We start from the raw sequence: 18,831 nt of genomic DNA on the forward strand, positions 1-18,831 counted from the left end.
AAATAGACTTAAAGGGTCTGTACTTATTGGACTATTAACAAAATTTTTATAATTGTGCTTTATTCAAGGAGTTAAAGAAGATTGAAGCATGTTATGGGGAATTTATTTGAAAAATAATCCAATAGAAAGTCTACAAGTGGAAAATACAAAAATTGAATTTGGATGGATTTAACAGTAAATTAGACATTATTGAACAGAGGATTAGTGAACTGGAAGATAGAAGAGAAGAAAATACCCAGAATGTAACACAGAATAACAAAGAATAACAAAAAGGTGGAACATATGAAGAGAGTAAGAGATGGAGGATATAGTAAGGGGGGCTCAGTACACTTATTTGGAGTCTCAGGAGAAGAGAGAGTGTTAAAACAATGTTTGAAGACATAATGATGAAGAATATTCCCAAAATGATGAATGATACCCACCCACATATTTAAGAAGTCCAACAGAGTCTAAGCAAAAAGGGAAATAAATACTATAGTTAAAAATCCTAAAAACTAAAGATAAAAAAAAATCCTGAAACTAGTAGAAAAATAAGACACATTATCATTGAAAGAACCAAAATTTGACATCACCTACACATCTGTACTGATGGATTTATTAAAAGAAAGTTATTCCAGATGCAAGAGAGAAGGAAGGAAGGGCAGTGATATGGTACATATGTTGGTATATCCGAATGGACAGAGACTATGTAAAGCAATAGCAATGCCTTGTGACTTTAAGATATAGGCACGTATTGAATGGATCACTGGGTGTTATACACAAACAATGAATCATGGAACACTACATCAAAAACTATGATGTAATGTATGGTGACTAACATAACATAATAAAATTAAATTAAAAAAAAAAGATATATGCAGAATTAAAACAATGCCCATAATATCTTATGTTGCAGGAGGGAAGAACTGTAGATAGTGTTGTGAAGTTTCTGTGTTTTCCATGCAACAGTTAATCACTAATTAATAATAAATTATGATCATTTGAGGAGGCATGTGATTATGTAGGACAATCATTAAATGAATAGTATAACTTGTAAAGAATGTACAACTTCCAAATTGCCAGTGTTCAAATAATGAAGAATAAGTATTAAAACAATTGAAACTAAGACCAGAAAGGAGAGAAAGGGAATGTAAAGTGGGCAAGACAGTTAGCATTTAGTAAGATGATTGATTTAATCCTAAATATATCAGTAATTACATTAAATATACATTGTTTAGCTACAGTAATCAAAACAATGTGGTATCTGTGTAAAGATAAATATTATCAATAAATGGAACAGATTAGAAAGTCCCAAAATAAACCTTCAGATATTTGGTTTCCTCAAAGGCAATAGTGATAATTCAGTGGGCACATGGTGTGTGGTCAATTACATATTCATTTGAAAATAACAAAAACAAACTGCAACCCCCATCTCCTATCAAGGTACAAATTTAATCCAAGATACATCATAGGCCTCAATGTAAGAGCTAACATTATTAAGCTTCTAAAAGACAATATATGAAAATATCTTCATGGCTGTAGGTAGGCAAAGATTTCTTAGAAGAGACACACAGAAAGTGTGAATAATCAAATTAAAGAATTGATGAATTGGGTTTCATCAAAACGAAAAGCTTCTGCACTTCAAAAGATACCATAAAGAAAATGAAAAAGCAAGCTATGGACTAAGTACTAAGCTATGAGACAAGGATGATCAGCAATGGGGACTTTCCTTTAAAGTTGGTGGGAGTTTAAAATTGTTACAAACAGTTTGAAAAATTGTTTGACATCTACTGATGCTAGAGATGTGCATGTCAGATGACCCAAAATTTCACTCCTACATTTATATTCATTAGAAATGTGTGCACGCGTGCACCGAAAGGTATGCAAGATTGTTCACTGCAGCATTATTTTCATTAGCAAAAGACTGAAAACAGTTCAGATATCCATCAACAATAGAATAGATAAATGTGATATACAGTAGAATACACTGTATAACAATGAGAAAGATTTAACTGCACTTAAATAACATGGGTGACTGGGGCGCCTGGGTAGCTCAGCCGTTAAGCGTCTGCCTTCGGCTCAGGTCATGATACCAGGGTCCTGGGATCGAGCCCCGCATCGGGCTCCCTGCTCCGTGGGAAGCCTGCTTCTCCCTCTCACACTCCCTCTGCTTGTGTTCCCTCGCTCGCTGTGTCTCTCTCTGTCAAATAAATAAATAAAATCTTTAAAAAAAAACATAACACGGGTGACTTTCACAGACATATTGTCCCATGAAGGGGCCAGATTCAGAAGAGCACACTGTGTGGTTCCATTAATGTAAAGTTTGCACGCAGGCAGAGCACACCTATACAACTTAGCAGTACTTATTTGGGTGCTAAAACAATAAAGAAGAGCAAGAAAGAGATGAACATAAAGATCAGGTTCGTTTGTGAGAGGAAAAGGTTGGTGATCAAGTAGGGTGCTTTTTGGGGTGCTAGCAGTGTTCTGTTTGTTTACCTAATGGCTCTATGTGGTTTCGTTTTTCGTATATTCATTGGCTGTAAGTTTGTTCTGTTTTTTTTCCTTATTGTGTCTCACAATAAAAATAGTTTAAAAAGTAATATGTAACGGTGTAGATAAATGTTAATATCTTACATAATGAAGGCATGTGACAAGTTTGTTAAAAACATAATTTTTAAATGTTTGTGTGCATAGACACATGCACACACAAACACTCACAGCAGACACAGAATAAAAACACAGGAAGGATATATGCCAGAATGCTAACAATGGACATCTTTGCACTTTACGCAGAATATATACTATTTTATAACTAGGAAACCCTTCATTAAATATTATTTAATAAAATTAACACCTGTAGAGGGTGTTGTCAAGACTGGGTTATTTATACTGTGTTGTTCAGGGAAGGATTTAAAGCTGCTTTATATGCAGTAAATAGCATTTTGAACAAAAGACATATATGCAGTCACATAGAGACACTTCAGGCAATGGTGTGGTTATTAACAAAATATACTTTAGCTGCAGCGGCAATAATGGAAATTACCCAACAATTTTTTAATCCTACACTGTTTCTTGAAGTCAGTAGTTCCTTGATCTTTCAACACAAAAAAGAACAGCATTTTTATGTAGCTAGTTAAAGGAAAACTGCAATTTGGTTTTTTTAAAAAAGGGAATATTGTCTAAGGCCACAGAATTTGCTCAAAACATCCGTGACTTCAATTTCCTATTAAAAAAGCAACAGTGCCTACCTTGCAGGGTTGTCTAGAGTGTAATGTGATAGCATATAAATGCTCAAGTAGGGGTTTTAGTACACATGACATGTAGAACTGATTTCTGGGAACTTTTGGAAAGGAAGACTAGCACTGAGATGAAGAGTTTGGGTTTGGGAATTGGGCCTGGATTTTGATTCCCCGCTCTACAAATGAGCAATTGTGTGTATTACTTAATTTCTCTTCCTTCGTTTCCACATCTTTAAAGTAAGGAAGATAATAACACTGACCTCAGGGGGTTGTTGTGGGGGTAAAACAAAGTGCCCAGTATAGTGTCTAGCACAAAGTAAATATCTCTATAAATTTTAGCTCTTGTTGTAGAGCTGTTTTATATGTGACTTCAGGTTATCCGCAAGAGTAGTTAAGAGCCTGGGACAGTAACCACTCTTTTTTCATATATATAACACCTATAGCCTTTCAAAAATTTTTTTGATAATTGATTATTGCTAAGCCTAATGCCATGTATATAGTTATTTATGGGAATATTTGCCATGATTAGGCATAAAATATAGTCTGCAACCTTGATATGAAGTTGAAAATTGGGAAGAGAGGAAATGGGGAAGTAGGTAGAATGCATAAATATTTCTCTATTTCTTGAATTTAACTATTTTTGTCCTCCTATCTGCTCCTCCCCCACCCCCCAGTATCAGAGTATCAGTATAATCTCTCTCCAGATTGTTTCCATTTCGCATTATCTGTTTCCGAAAAAAAAAAAAGTGTTTTTTTTGTACCAAGTCTTGCTATCTTATTGAATTTCATTTTGATTTTATAGGGTGGAAAAAGGCTCTCCGTTTGAAATTTGTGTGTAGGTGTGTAGGAAGGTGGGAGTGAGGGAGGGTAGATGCATTGCTGTCATAGAAGACCTTCCTTGACCAGTATTCTGAATCATTAACCACAAAGAGCCAGTGTTCCATTGTGTTCTTTCACAGACTTAAGAGAGGTTGCACCTTGTAACCATGAGGTCTCCAAGTCTATTGCTTTGTAGGAGTATCCTGCTTCCTATCCCTTTAATTGGTTTACTGCTTTCTGAGTCCCAGAAATAATATTTATTTTGCTCAGAGAATTTTGAGCTCAGTAAAGTATAGACATTTAAGCTTCCCAGATTCTGTAGCAAAGGAGCTTGGAAATTAAATAATGGTACTTACTTTTTTATGGTCTTTTTTCAGAGGTTGGGTACTTGAAAGAGGAAGAACATAAAATGTGTGGTGTCTTCTTCCTTAAGATTCTATTTTTTTTTTTTTAAGTCTCCACTGGGAACTTGAGGACTTCCTTCTTATATGAAAGTTGAATTGCAACTAGGACTGTGCTGAGCTCTGTCTGCTCCTAGTCTCTGCAGCACTCTTGAAACCCTCTGATGTTCATTTTCTCTAATATGCTTCAGGTTACTTGAGTATCTTAGCTGGATGGATTTGGGGACATGTTGATTAAATATTGAATGGGGAGCTGGTATATCGCCTTTTCATATACTTGACATTTGAAGAGTTCTGGATGCAATATAAAATGAGAGTAAATAGTACTCTATCAATATTTAAAGTCTGTATGGAAAAATCATATATACACCGCCCAATTTATGATCTCTGGGTATATCAATTTAGTGACACAGTGACAGGCAGAGGAATAATTTTAAGGAAGCCAAATACAGTAGCTGCCAGCTAAGAAGAGAATTAGAAAGGACAAAAATGGACAGTCCTTTCCAAGTAGCGCATCCCATACACGTGCCATCATGATGGAGTACCTTTTCTCCTCCTCCATCACGTCTCCTATTTCCAGAACACATAGAAACTGGAGTGGGTATTTTTCTTCTTTTTGAAGGTTAAAAAAAAAAGGCATATATTATTACTCAGAAGAAGTATGGAGCGTGGTCAGTTCAATTCATGGTTGCTTGAGCATCTCAACAATGTTCTCAAGGCCCTGGGCTCTTTCCCTCTTCTGTGCCATTCTAGGGGTCCACTGGCTTGCTCTTCTTTTCTCAGAAAGCTACAGAGTGAGGTGCGTAATCTGGGAGGGTAGCATGGGAAAAAAGACAAACTGATTTTTGAAGAGGTTTTAATAATATATCTTGGGCATTTGTGCAAAATCAGTGACTCTATTTTTGAACATGTAAATCTAAAACACATATATGCTCAGAGAAACATGTAGGCTCCAAAGCCAGTGTAGTCTTGAAATATGTGAGGATGCAGAGTGTGATTTGCTTTGCTAGATCCCTAAAAAATATGTTGGTACTTGACAGTGTTCTCATTTTTGCTTTTTTGGCTGCACATACAGGTTGAAAGTTTCCTCTAAGTTGGTTACTTTCTTTTTTCTTTTCTTTTTTTTTATCTTGATGGCATATTTCCCCCTACCCATGACCTCGGGACAGTATAGATGCTCAGTGAATACTGCTGACTGATTGACTGTGGTGTTCAAGATAGACGTTTCAGTTACACAGTGTCTTTTTCTCCCCTCTTCTTTGGCTGAAAACCATATTCCTGTGAACCTGGTGATTGTTGAATTTATACCAAAACTTCTGCACTCTTCGCCAATCAAATCAAACACTGGGAGGTTGCAGTGGGGGAAGGGCAGACATGGTAAACTCTTCAGAGCTGTACCCTTGAAGATTGTGATTGCTCTAACTTCCTCTTGCCTCTTTCCCTTTGGAATATCTTCTCAGAATTAACACTCCGGAGGAAAATAACAAATGATATACACTGGAGTCAGTGTCTTGGTTGCACTAATAAGTTTCCTGCTCTTTAAGGTATGAGTCATGTTCAGAACACTCTTCTGTAAGCTTAGCAGAGCTTGGTTGGCAAATAACCTGGCAGAGGTCATTCAGCTCTCTACAGCTCTGTCTAGTCAACCAAACCCAAAGCATTTTGGACCCAGGTCTGTCTATCCTTTTTACTGTGCCAAGTATGTCATTTGCTCTCTTTATGTCTAGGCCAGTTTTACCTCCTCCTGGAATCTTCTCTCTAACCCCATTGGCCATTGAGAAAATGGGTTACTTCATAGGCTCTGTCCACAGTTTCCACTGAATTGAATTCTAAGCAGTTTAAAGGTAGTTTCCTGGCTAAAGACATTATCTCATCTTCCATTTTTACAGTGCCTTCAACTCCTGACCAACTTCTTACTCTGAAACTGTTTATTCCTGAACTTATTTCTCCAGCTGTCTCTTACTCTTCCCATTCTGGGTGTCCACAGTTACATTTTTGTTTTATTCACGGTTTTGTTTCCTCCTCCTTAATCATTGGTCCCCAACTTGCCGATTACAAGCACATTTATTTCCATCATGTTTTCTGACCCTTAGAGACCAACATTTTGTCCATCATTAAATGGCTAACCTAAATATGTTTTGCTGTACAATGAGGAGGGGGTCTGTTTATTGCACATAAATATCTAATGTATTGACTTATTCAGTAGTTTGTAAGGATCTGGGCTTAATTTTGCCATTTTTTTTTTTTTTTCAGAAGCTTTGTCAGAAACCCTATTGGGGTATGTGATTTCATATGAAGTTCAGACAAGCCAGGAATAATAGGAAGATTTTATGTGTAAAATTGACTTTTTCAAAGGTGGTTTCTATTTTTAAAGGGAAACTGAAAAAATTGGACTATAGCGAGTTTATAATTTTTTTATAATTTTTTATTCAAGCTCAGTGCTTTTGAGTTATTGAAGCAGTTCTTTAGTAACAATCGGTTTTCCATGCTAAACATTTACAGTGTTTGTGTTTTTTTTTTAACCTATTTTTTTATAGCCTGACGAGAATGGAAAGGGTTTTGAAGCCAAATCTATTATGGTGTGCAGAAGATGACAACACTGTGGCAGCGAGTAAAGAAATATGCTGTCATTGTTTTTATTTCACACTCTCCAAATTACCTGTGATGAGCTTAAGAGGTTTCATTCATGCATAGAAAAATTTTAATTATTCATAGTGCTTTGGTGTACCATAAAAGTCGAATTATTAACACTGTAATTTGTTCAGATAGCATTTAGTAGGAAAGTATATCAGAAATAATTAATTGTTCTCAAGATATGATAAGGTAGATATATCTACAGAGGGCAATCAAAAAGAGTAGCAGTAGGATATTGATTGCTTTTTAGAGGAAAAAAAAAATCTGTTACATTTCTAAATGTTCACAATTGTGAGAGGCAAATTCCCACTTGGGAAGGGTGTTTTCCAGGTTGTTTCACTGCCAAGTGTTTGACATTGTGTGGAGTCTTGGATGTATAGGGCTTATGGCCGTCTTTGGGAATGACGTACCCCTAGGACCTCGGCTTTCTGCTGTGAAAGCTCCTATTTTCAAAGCCCGCTAGTGTCAGTAGGAACGTTCCAGTGGTCTCTCGGTGCTACTTCTAGTGAAAAACCAAAGTTTGTCCCCCTGACTCTGAGATAGCTGCAGAAGAGGATACCTGTCCACTAACAAAATAAATTTAGAATGCTGCCAGCGAGTGAACCGCCTGTTCTCCACTGTTTATGGGATTTGACTCTTATCATTTACTAATGGAAATAAACCTTGCTTCCTTTTGGTCTGTTTTAACATAACTGCACGCTGCAGGCGTGATTTATAATCATTCTAAAGTTAAAAACATGTCCAAATTGTATGATCGTTTGCTCCGAGACCATCCATATTTTTCCCTTTCCCTTTTTCTGTCTCCTTGACCTAGCAGCAGGAAGCCTTTGTTTGAGGTGTTCATCTGGAACAACTTTTCCACACTTGTTTTCATGTTCCGTTAGATTACAGGGCAGCAGGCCTACCTTTGAAGCTCCTTTCTCTTTTGTTTCTTTGCCGTGCACTCCAGTAATTAACTTTGTCCTTCTTTTATTTGTTCCAGTCAATCGCAGGCCACTCTGCTGAGCATCTTCTCCCAGGAGTACCAGGTTAGAAGTTTTCTCCTTTGTGAGGGTTGACAGGTGCCTAATTGAATGATGAATGTCCCTTTATTTCTTTGTAATTGAACTGCCAGCTCTCTGATTGGGTTGGAGGATGTTCTCCTTTCCACATCAAGCACCGCCTGCGTCTCAGTGGAGGCCTGCCAAGCCTACCCATCCATCTGTCTAATAACATCTAGCCTTTGCTTATTTGGTGGACCTGTAATAAATTATGCTAAACCATTATTATTCTGACAATAATAATTTCCCTGTGTTGCGTGGTTCCATGTGCTAAATGTTTGCTGACTTGCACTGTCAGTGCTGCTTTCCATTGCTGACAGAGATGATGATAAATGACCATTGCTGGAGTGGCAGAAGGCAAGAGAGGCAGAAAATGGAGTCATTTATCATGAGATGACAGGTGTCAGTCAAGTGGCAAGTCTCTATGGAATTACTTTTTGTAGTTTTCAAATAAGTTGTTTTTAAGCAATGTTCTTCCTGGTTAAAAATGGCAATTGGATTGTAAAACTAGAGTGCAGAGGAGTTAGATGGAATTGAATTGAGGGAAAATTAATACAAAGGTTGAAAGAGAGAACAAGTTTTTCTTTGCCCTCTGCAACCCTAAGCAAACTTATTTAGATTCAATTACTATGACCCTGTTGGCTTTTACATATATACTGTACCTTGTGGTACAGGCTGAAGACATCCTGGCCAAGCAGTAGAGATTAAAATGCATAGATTCATAAAGTAGAAGGAAAAAAGACCTACCACCAGTCAAATCCCCAAACTATTATTCAGCTTGCCCTATGTGCTAGATATTAGGATGGAGGGATGTGTCATTCTGTTCTTGAAACTGATGTGTGACACAACATAAAGATCTTTTTTTGTTTTGTTTCAGAAACATATTAAAAGAACACATGCCAAACATCATACTTCGGAAGCGATTGAAAGTTATTATCAGAGGTATGACCTGCCTGCCCCACTAGAGGGTATCATAGTACCTATTAATTGTAATAATAATTATGAATAAATTAGGTTACTAAATTAATTGTCTATATAACATTTCAGGGCATTGCGATACAAGTCTTACTTAAGACTTAAGGTATATTTTTTTAATGATTTCTCAAATGGTGTGTTTAAAGAATATGGTGAGACTGTCTTGATTGTATGCATACTACGTGAGAGATCCTTACAGTATTATGAAATCTCAGTTGGCTACTTTAAACTTATTGTAAGTGCATATCTTGTATAGATGCATGTTAATACACACATGTATCTACATATATGTATGAAAGTTCTCAAATCAAGTTTTCTTATTTAGATCAACAAGTTGAAAAATACATTAGAAAATAAGATTGAATTTTGGTTTACTTCTATCTTGCATCATAGGTATTGGGTTTGCCATTTTAGAAATGGAAAAAAAAGACATGTCAAGTAAGGACATATGGAGATAGATAATAATAGACAACTCTCACATTTTAAATGGGGTTTTGTATTTTAAAAAGAAAATCTGGGTATTAAATCACCAACATAGTGTCCAGGGGATATTTTAATTTCGGCCTAATTTATTATAAATAGTTTTCAACCTCTGTTCTAAAACAGAATGTTTAAAGTAGTTTTTTAAAAGAAGAAGATAGTAGGAAGGGAAAAATGAAGGGGGGTGAATCGGAGGGGGAGACGAACCATGAGAGACTATGGACTCTGAGAAACAAACTGAGGGTTCTAGAGGGGAGGGGGATGGGGGAATGGGTTAGCCTGGTGATGGGTATTAAAGAGGGCACGTATTGAATGGAGCACTGGGTGTTATACGCAAACAATGAATCATGGAACACTACATCGAAAACTAATGATGTAATGTATGGTGATCAACATAACATAATAAAATAAAAAAAATAAAGTAGCTTTTTAAAAAAAATTCTAAAAATGATATTGTCTTTGTAATATGACTGAATAATTTATAACTGTAAATGGTAATGGTTTGCATTAGAATTGTTGGTTGGTTTCTTAAATATTTCAAGGACATACTGGAAAGGAAAGCTGTCTGAAATATGCTCTTAAATTATCACACCTAAGATTGACAGATCAACGTTTCTGTGGCGAGAGTGACACCACCAATTTTAGATGAATGATTTTTGTGCACGAAAATTTTATGAATGAAATGAGTATCTAGAATAAATACGGTATTGTGTTTCTGGAAAATCATTTTTTAAGAATTGAGAAGTGTTTATTGAAAATAAAAGGTATTGAAGTTATTAGCCTTTTAAAAAATTATACACCGTGCCATGTATGATAAGAGATGTGTTCAGTTTTCAGTAGTAGCGTCTGTTAAAGATACACACACCACATATGCACACACACTTTTGTGTCTAGGAGAATTCCCCTCTAAACAAGTCTTTGTAGAATTTGAATTGATTTTTTCCAAATTTATACTCTTTTCACTGACATCAACATTTGAATGCAAGTTATAACCTAAATCATTCATGAAAAATGAAGAATGTGTCACAAAGTGCTATGAAGTCAACAACAGCTTTGGAATCCAAACCCTCCAAAGAGAGACTGAAAAGTTACTTACCTGTCACAAAGTACATTTTTGTTTATAAAAATGATCATCTTAGGCCGTCATATAAAAGTTTGGTTCTATGTCCAGGCTTTAAAGCTTTGGTAACATAAGCAGTAGAAAATAGAGCCTTTCCTAGAAATTTGGAGATCCACTTACAGGCCACGGGGCTGCCCTCTGACAGTCATTTTCATTGTTGTTTAAAGGTCATTTTACTTAGATGATTTCTAAGACCTCTCAGTGCTGCTTTTTAAAATTTAGTTTCATTTAAAAGTGTATTTAATTATTGAGGTATGAACATACTTTATTGGATTATCTGAGTAGGTCAAGCCAGAAATAAAATTCTTTCCTGTAAATATGGTTACTTAATGATGAACATTTGGGTGAGCAATAAGAATACAGAAATATATACACATATATTTATATTTATTTATAAATTTATTTAAATGTGAGAATCTCAGTTGTTTAAGGAGTCACAAATTTTGAAGTAGAAATGTGAAGTTAGGCTGTAATGGACAGTCTAATAAGAAAACAGTCTCACCAAATTCTTACTTGACCACCCTGTTCCCTGGCTTTTTGCCCTGAACTCTGTGCTTGGAGATGGGCCACATTGTTACCTTTCAGATGGATTGACCACATAGCCTCTTGTAAACGTGATGGTTAAATGTCCCTGTATTCTCGAAGGTATATTGGCCTTACGAGAGTTTTGTTTTCCAGCTGATAATAATAAAGGCAAATTGTATTATATCAAAACATATCTAAGCAGTTTGACAATACTAATACTTTCTTTAATTATTTTTCTTTTATAAAAGTAATACATATTGTAGAAATTAAGCACACCTGTGATGGTATAGAAAGGAATGGATGATCGCACATAATTGTGGCAGCCACAGGTAACCACTGTGGTATTTTTCATTCTAGTCTTTTGTCAATCCATTTTTGTATAGATGAGGTCATACTATATATACCATTGTGAATCCTGAATTTTGTACTTGGAAAAATGTGTATAACATAATATCACTTTGTAGAAAGCTTTCTGTAAACATTTTATTGATTGCATTATTTCATCATATGAAAGTACCATAATTTACTGAATTATAACTGTTGAACATATATGTTTCTAATGTTGCAATATAAAAATAATACTGTGATAAACATTTTGGTACATAAGTGTTTGCAATTTGGATTAGTTTTTTAAGATTTCTATGTATAATTACTGGTGCAAATAATGAGCATTTAAAGATTTTATTATATGTTGCCAAATTACTGTCTAGAAAGTTTATAATGATTTCCCCCAGGACCTAGTCAGAGAATTCCTTTGTCTCTGCATTCTTGCTAGTGTTAAGATGATCTCAATTCAGAATTCGAAATCTGTATTTATAAACCATATAGTCCACAGTGTGATTCCATCATGGTTAACTGAAAGTTCAGAGTATCCAAATATCAGCTGAAAATGTTTTCTCAAGCTTTTGAATTATTGAGGAAATTTCCTCACTTCTTTATGTTGTGTATGTACAGATACAGCTTGGTGTTCATTTTGAAAACAGCTCTATTCTTTCCCCCCATATCAATGGCATTTTATTTCCAAACAGGAAACATACTTGGTAAAATTTATTTAGGTCCATCCAGACTGTTGCACAGGGGCATGTATGCACACACACAGACACACTCACAAGTGGTCAGATTTGCAGAGCCCCATCAATAGCAAAGTTTAGAAATGTTGTCTCCCATCTTTTCCCTTCTGCCAACATACACTGTTTGAGGGCAAGCTTTATTAGCTTTAGAGAATCAGATCAATTGAATTTCATTCGGATGTTCACATGGAAGAAAGGCTAGCTCAAATATGTTATTGACATTACATGACAAAAATACTTTCTGAAAATTTGAACTACTTTTTTGTTTAATTATCACAACTTACTTTGCACTCACTGTGTCCCATCTACCAAGCCAGGAATCAAGTATACAAATGTGAATAAGACATGGTACCTGCCCTCAGCTGCTCTGTTTTAGTGGGAAAAATTAGCTGCATACTTGGAGATGGGCTCCAGAAATTTTAAAAGTAGAATCAACAAAGGGTGGTATTCAGCTGTAAGCTTAGAACAGAATTTTGGTAGTTTTTTGGTTATGCCATTATAATTTTGAAAATAGTAATTATTATAAAATAATGAAGATCAAATAACTTTTTAATATTTTAAATCAGGGGTGCCTCGGTGGTTCAGTTGGTTAAGCATCTGCCTTCAGCTCAGGTCATGATCCACGGTCCTGGGATCAGCCCCACATAAGGCTCCCTGCTCAGTGGGGAGTCTGCTTCTCCCCGTACCCCTTCCCCCACCTCGTGCTCATGTGTGCTCTCTCTCTCAAATAAATAAATAAATCTTTAAAAAATATTTTAAATCAGTACATATCATTTTAATCTTAGATGCTAATAAATCTTTCACACTCAAAGAAACATAAAATGGACTTTCCGTGAAGATCTTTTAAGGGTGGTTTCAACCCACAAGGTAAACATTTCTTAGCCCTCTTATGGCAAAGCTTAGAGGATGGCACATAGCTTCTGTGCAAAGTAGTTTTAATTTACAAATAGGTATTAGGAAGATGGCCCAGGTTACCTTAATGTAGTATCCATAATCACATCCTTATATCTCAGTTATAATTCAGATCTTTGCTAAGGATCTGTTGGATGTAAGTTCAGCATTCATTTGTGTAGGCCTCTCCCAAGATGCTTCCAGTCCAATTGAAGAGAGAAACAAACCATTGTAAATGTATGGAAAGTCTACACTGCAAGTTTGCACAAGATGTTTTGAGAATACAGAGAAGGGTAGCATTAGGAATTTCTGATCATGTCCTTACTGAATGTTTTCTGTAATTAGCATGCTCCTTTGATTGCATATCTAAAAATTTGAATAAAACTGATCTGTCACTTGGTATAGAAGACAGTTAAAGTTCCTAGAAAGGAAAACTTACTTCAAATTAATTTTCACTTAATTTCTTTTCCCCAGCATTTCTGAAGTGTTACGGAATATAGTTAGGAAACAAATTGGAGAATAAATATATTCAGAAGCAGTCTACCCTTTTCAACATTTGAAGGCCCCTCAGTCGACCTTGGGAGATGGGGTTCCATTTCAGAGCTTTACTGTTCACTGGCTAAGAGAGCCCAGACGGGTTTCATCCGTACCCTGGGGTCTTGTTTCTTGGCAACTAGGCAGCTTTTAACAAGCTCATAATTAGGAATTTCCACTGTATTAAGTATGAACATGTTTCTATATAGATATAGTGGGTTATTGTTTGACCATCTCCTGTTCTTTAAACTTAACAGAGGCGCTCCATTGGTTAATGGTTAATGCAACATTTACGTGAAACCACAGAGTTTTGAGTCCAAACAAGAGTTCCCTGGCATAGGCAGTGGTCTGAGGTCTAGCTACTCTTTTTCATTTTTTCCTATCAGCTCTCAAAGCTCTGCTCTGGTCACACTAGAGCCTTTCCTGGTCCTGAGACACTCCAGGCACATTCCCATCATTTGTGCTTACTGTTGTCTTGCTGGGAACGTTCTTCCTCCCATGGCTCCCCGCTTGCCTTCTTATGGGCCTCGACCCACGTGTCACTTCCTTAGAGATGGCTTCCCGACCAACCCGTCTAAGCTTCCATTTTATCGTAGAATATCTCAGTATATTATGTATGTATTTCTGTGTTTTCATTGTTTGTCTCTCCACTGCAATATCTTCTCTGTGATGGCAGGAACCATGGAAGTTTTATTCCCTGCTGCTCCTTCAGAACCTGGAACAGGCCCAATACAAGTTAGCTCTCAGAAATATTTGTGGGATAAATGAATGTTGAGTAGAAAGTTGTGAAGATACCCTAATATCAGTATAGGCTTAACTAATCTGACCCAGAGTCTGAACTCTGAATGAATGTGCATGTTTGGTGGCTTTGAATGCAGGATTAGTTGATCAGACTTGACCGAACGGATTGGTTGTTTCCGGAGCAGCCCTATCAGTGCAATGGAAATGTTGTGAGTTGATGTGAGGTTCTGAGCTAAGCTGGTTCCCAGGGACCTTTCTCTAAACCACACTTGCCTTTTTTTTTTTCTTTTCTTCTGAAAGTGCTTATTTCTCAATTAGATTCCTAAACAGTTTTTTCAAGGAAGTCCCCAATATATGGAAAATGAACTTATTAGAATTACTTTGAAGTTATAATGATCCTGAGACTTCCTGCCTTGAATAATTTACTTTTATTCCACTTTGTTTATAGGAAAATCATAACATCTTCATAAACACACTTGTGAAATAATACAATTTAGTGTCTGCTTGTGGTAGTTATGTGGAAGACCTCATCTGTTGACTTTGATTTTTACTATCAAACAGATATTGTTAGTTTATTCACTCAAACAGCATATTGTAGAGAAAATATCCATGTTGAATTCTCTTTTCTTATCCAGTATGGCTTTTAAAAGTTATTAAATCAGCCATTTATTAAAGAAAAAATATATGTATGTATAATGCAATCACCTATTTTAAGCCAAAAACTGTTTTAGGCATAGTAAATGGAATAAAATACAATTCTTCTACCCTCATCAGGCTTTCAACCCTGCATTGGGGGATGGGTTTGAGGTGGACAAGTAGATACAATATGATGCTGTGTTAAGTGATGGAGAGATTTACAAGGTGCTCATCGATTGTACCTTGGGACACCTAACTTACTCCTGGCTTGTGGTGGATTGAAGAAAGTTACATGTAAGCTGAATCACGAGTTCTCCAGGTGAAGGTTGGAGTGCAGAACAGTGACTATAGATGAGACTGACCGAGGACAGTAGGTGGGAACCAGATTATGAAGAAATTTGTAAGAGGTATTAAGTGGTTATAACTGAATCTTGAGATTTAATGTGGGGCTGTGAAATGTTTTGAGGAGAATGGCACGTTCAGATTTTTGCTTAAAAAAAAAAATCACTCTGGCTTCCATGTCTGGGATGGATTTGGGGAGGTTTTTTTGTAGGTTTTTTTTATAATGGAGTTAGGGAATGAGGAGGGATGGAGGTTATGATAGAAATCCAGGACATAAAAGATGATGCCTTATATTGCCTGACAAGGTGTGCTGACCCACCGATGACAGGTCTGCTCCATTTGTTTCTTAATAAAGTGTCAACCAATGGATGCTTTTTTTCGAACCATAAGAGTAAACTCACTTCCTTCACATAAGGTGGTTGTGGTATAGATAAAGCCAAGTGACAGGGCTAGTTCTTTTCAAAATCACTTCTGTCTTCATGGAAGGGAAGGGAGCCCAACCTGCTCATACCTCACGCCCCCAACTTGAGTTAGTAAGTTGCCAGTGGTTTTGAGGTAAGTTTTTTTTTGTTTTGTTTTCCTTTTCCCTTCAATGCTTTTCCTATGACAGTAGCATACTTTAACTAGAGTTGAGCGTGGCATTTGCCCAGGAGAAACGTGTACACACAGGGGATGCTGACAAGTCTATGCTGGCCTTTTCTTGTCACTGCATTACCACTTGGCTTTGTCTGTCTAGGTACCTGAATGGAGTGGGGAGAAATGGAACTGCCCCAGTGCTCCTGGAGCTGGCCAATGAGGTAATGTTATTGTTATTATTTTACTTAAACCTGCATAAAACCTAAGGGGCCTATCTAGAGTAGCTTTGCTTGGAATTATAATTAACCTTAAAGAAAGAGGTTTTGAGGTGCATTAGACATTTAAATTGCTCCCTGGTCTCTTTGTAGTTTTAATAATTGGACAAAGAACTTCATATATTAATAAATCAGTTAACATAATTAGTCTACTTCTTTTAAAGTAAATGTATAAACAGCTTCTTGGTTTCTTATTTTGTGAGAAATTTCAACCAAACAGCTCAGGACATGCTCATCTTTGGATGTGTTGTCTTAATTTAGTGTGAGAAATACCTGTGTTACGTAAAGAGACATATGCCAAGAAAACCTATGCTAATTATTATAAAAATGAGGAGAGAAACTGTATACTTAAAAATGTAATGTTTACTTGATGTATTTTTTTTGTTAGCAAACTTATTATGATAAAAGATACATGCCTTGAAAAGTCTCTTTATATGAAGAAGCATACTGTTCTTAGTAACACCAAGTATAAAGTGATTTATTGAACTTATTTGTTAACTCTGATCTGCTTCTGTTTGGGGAAACAAATAATAGCCTTACATTTAAAAAAGGAAACCCTAAAGATTTCCCATGAATGAAGAAGCTATAAAAAGTTCATAATAGTGGCAGAGAGCATACTGAAAAATAAAATATTTAATTCCTAAACTTTGAAATATTTATCCACTGTAATAAGAGCAATACAATATTTAGTCTAACTTGGAACTGCTTATGCAAACCTCACAGGGATGGAATGCAGTGTACACTGTTTTCGTGTTGCATTATAATGGAAAACATAGAAGCAAGGCAGAAAATGTGTGTTTGCATTAAAGATGACTCAGTACTGTGAGCATTAAGTGTTGTGGTAGCAGCACGTTCTACATGTTACATTAGCAAGGAAGGATGGTTTCTCTCACAGCTTCTGTCTGCTTTGCGCCACTACAGTCAGCAAATGAGCAATTACCTATCAGTTACTAGAAGGTTTTAATAGTCTAGGCAGTGTCTACACCGTCTGATACGATAGTTAACATATAAAATGCACTTCTCCTCCTAGCAAAACATGTATTTTTACTTTTTTCTACTTCTAAAGCAAGGTAGTTTTTAAATGTCTTCAGACTTGTTTGTTATTTATGAGTTGATTCTATCAGCAATTTGAGGTTACTGTGCTGTAACTAGGAATTTAGTGATTGTCCTTTATGAAAAAAAAATAAAGGAGTGAGCTAACAGCATCTAGAAATAATGTGATGCAAATATGGTACGCATTTTTATAGACGATGATATTGATGACATAAGTTTTACGTAGTAGCAATTTATATTCATTTGAATTTTTAATGGATATTTGTGTTGAGCTTAGCTTATTTAGCTGCCCTCACCATCCATCTTCTAGTACTATGGAAAATTTTAAGCCACTAACACATTTTCTCCTACATTGGTAAACCTGTTATTTACCACAAATATATAGAATATTTAACCAAAGAAAAGAAAGAGTTACTAAAGATTTTTTCTGTCCTTTGGCTTCAGATTAGCACAGAGGTAATAGCACTTTCTGAGTGACTGCGAATGCATCAGGGAAATTTGGGAATGACTGGTACCAGATTATGGCTTCTAAACAACTAGGCTGCCATTTTTATATGATAGTTAATACTTAAATGACATATGCTTGCATCTGGTGACAATTGATGTGATGGTAATGCTTTATGAGTCAATATATATTTAATCAGTGGATACTGTAAAAATTGATGAGAAATACATAACATTGGTACATTACAGTATGCAGTAGCTCCCTTAAACAAGAACACCGTATTGTTGATTTGGGGGGGCAGGGACTAGAGGCGGTCATCAGTGCTTTTATAAATATCTTAATACTAATTTTCCTATTTCAAGGCTAAAAATGAACATTTTAGGAAATCTCATTTTGTTAGTAATAATATCACTCATTCTGTTCTCTCCACACAAATATTTTCAAGTGAGATTTGAAGCACTATGAATTTTACTTACATGCTAAATTCTGACATGAAGCATGATGGCCCTATTTCAGAGAAAGATGGACACATGATTAATATGAAAATTAGGGAGATGCAAGTACCTGAACTAATAAGGTAGTCCTTATTCAGGCTGGACTACCTTCAGTAATTTCACCATTTTTCATGTGTCAGCTCTGATGTGGGTTACTAGGAATAAGCAGCTTCGTGGAAAGCATTTCTTTCTACTTGGGGAATTTAAGGGCATCCAAGTACATACATATTTGAAAAAACTGTTCATACAAATGAAGCCAGCCTTTTTGTCTAGTTACTAAATCAAGATAAAATTTTGGTATGAATACAGGACTTGAAAACCTGTCAAGAAAAATTTGTGGTGATAATATAGGAGGAACATTTGCTATCTTACACCTAAGATAAAAAGACATTTTAGGGGAGCATTAGTGCTCTTGAAAAACACACACCTATTTTCTGGGGAAATTAAATCCATGGTTAATAAAAGATCTGAGAACCAAAAAGAAAACAATATGTTTCCAAAAGAGTAGATGTATTTTTAATTAATTAAAATGACCGTTGGCTTGAGTATTCCTGTTTTCTGT

At 35.9% G+C, this 18,831-nt stretch overlaps 1 protein-coding gene across 5 annotated transcripts in view; it reads left to right on the forward strand.

Annotated features, from left to right (window-relative positions):
* CDIN1 (CDAN1 interacting nuclease 1) overlaps positions 1 to 18,831 on the forward strand; it is a 205,441-nt gene that overhangs the window by 41,714 nt on the left and 144,896 nt on the right. For 3 of the 5 annotated variants that reach the window (XM_088024708.1, XM_028119388.2, XM_088024709.1), the window contains exons 2-4: positions 8,055 to 8,100; positions 8,990 to 9,054; positions 16,163 to 16,223. In XM_088024708.1, the coding sequence (XP_087880834.1) occupies positions 8,055 to 8,100; positions 8,990 to 9,054; positions 16,163 to 16,223 (172 nt within the window). The remainder of the gene's footprint in view (positions 1 to 8,054; positions 8,101 to 8,989; positions 9,055 to 16,162; positions 16,224 to 18,831) is intronic. The other 2 variants (XM_088024710.1, XM_028119391.2) reach the window with 1 other exon arrangement.

The sequence above is a fragment of the Eumetopias jubatus genome, unplaced genomic scaffold (assembly GCF_037043125.1).
Source record: "Eumetopias jubatus isolate StellerSeaLion01/CBP00866 unplaced genomic scaffold, mEumJub1_p1.0 scaffold_7, whole genome shotgun sequence".
Taxonomy (NCBI): Eukaryota; Metazoa; Chordata; class Mammalia; order Carnivora; family Otariidae; genus Eumetopias; species Eumetopias jubatus.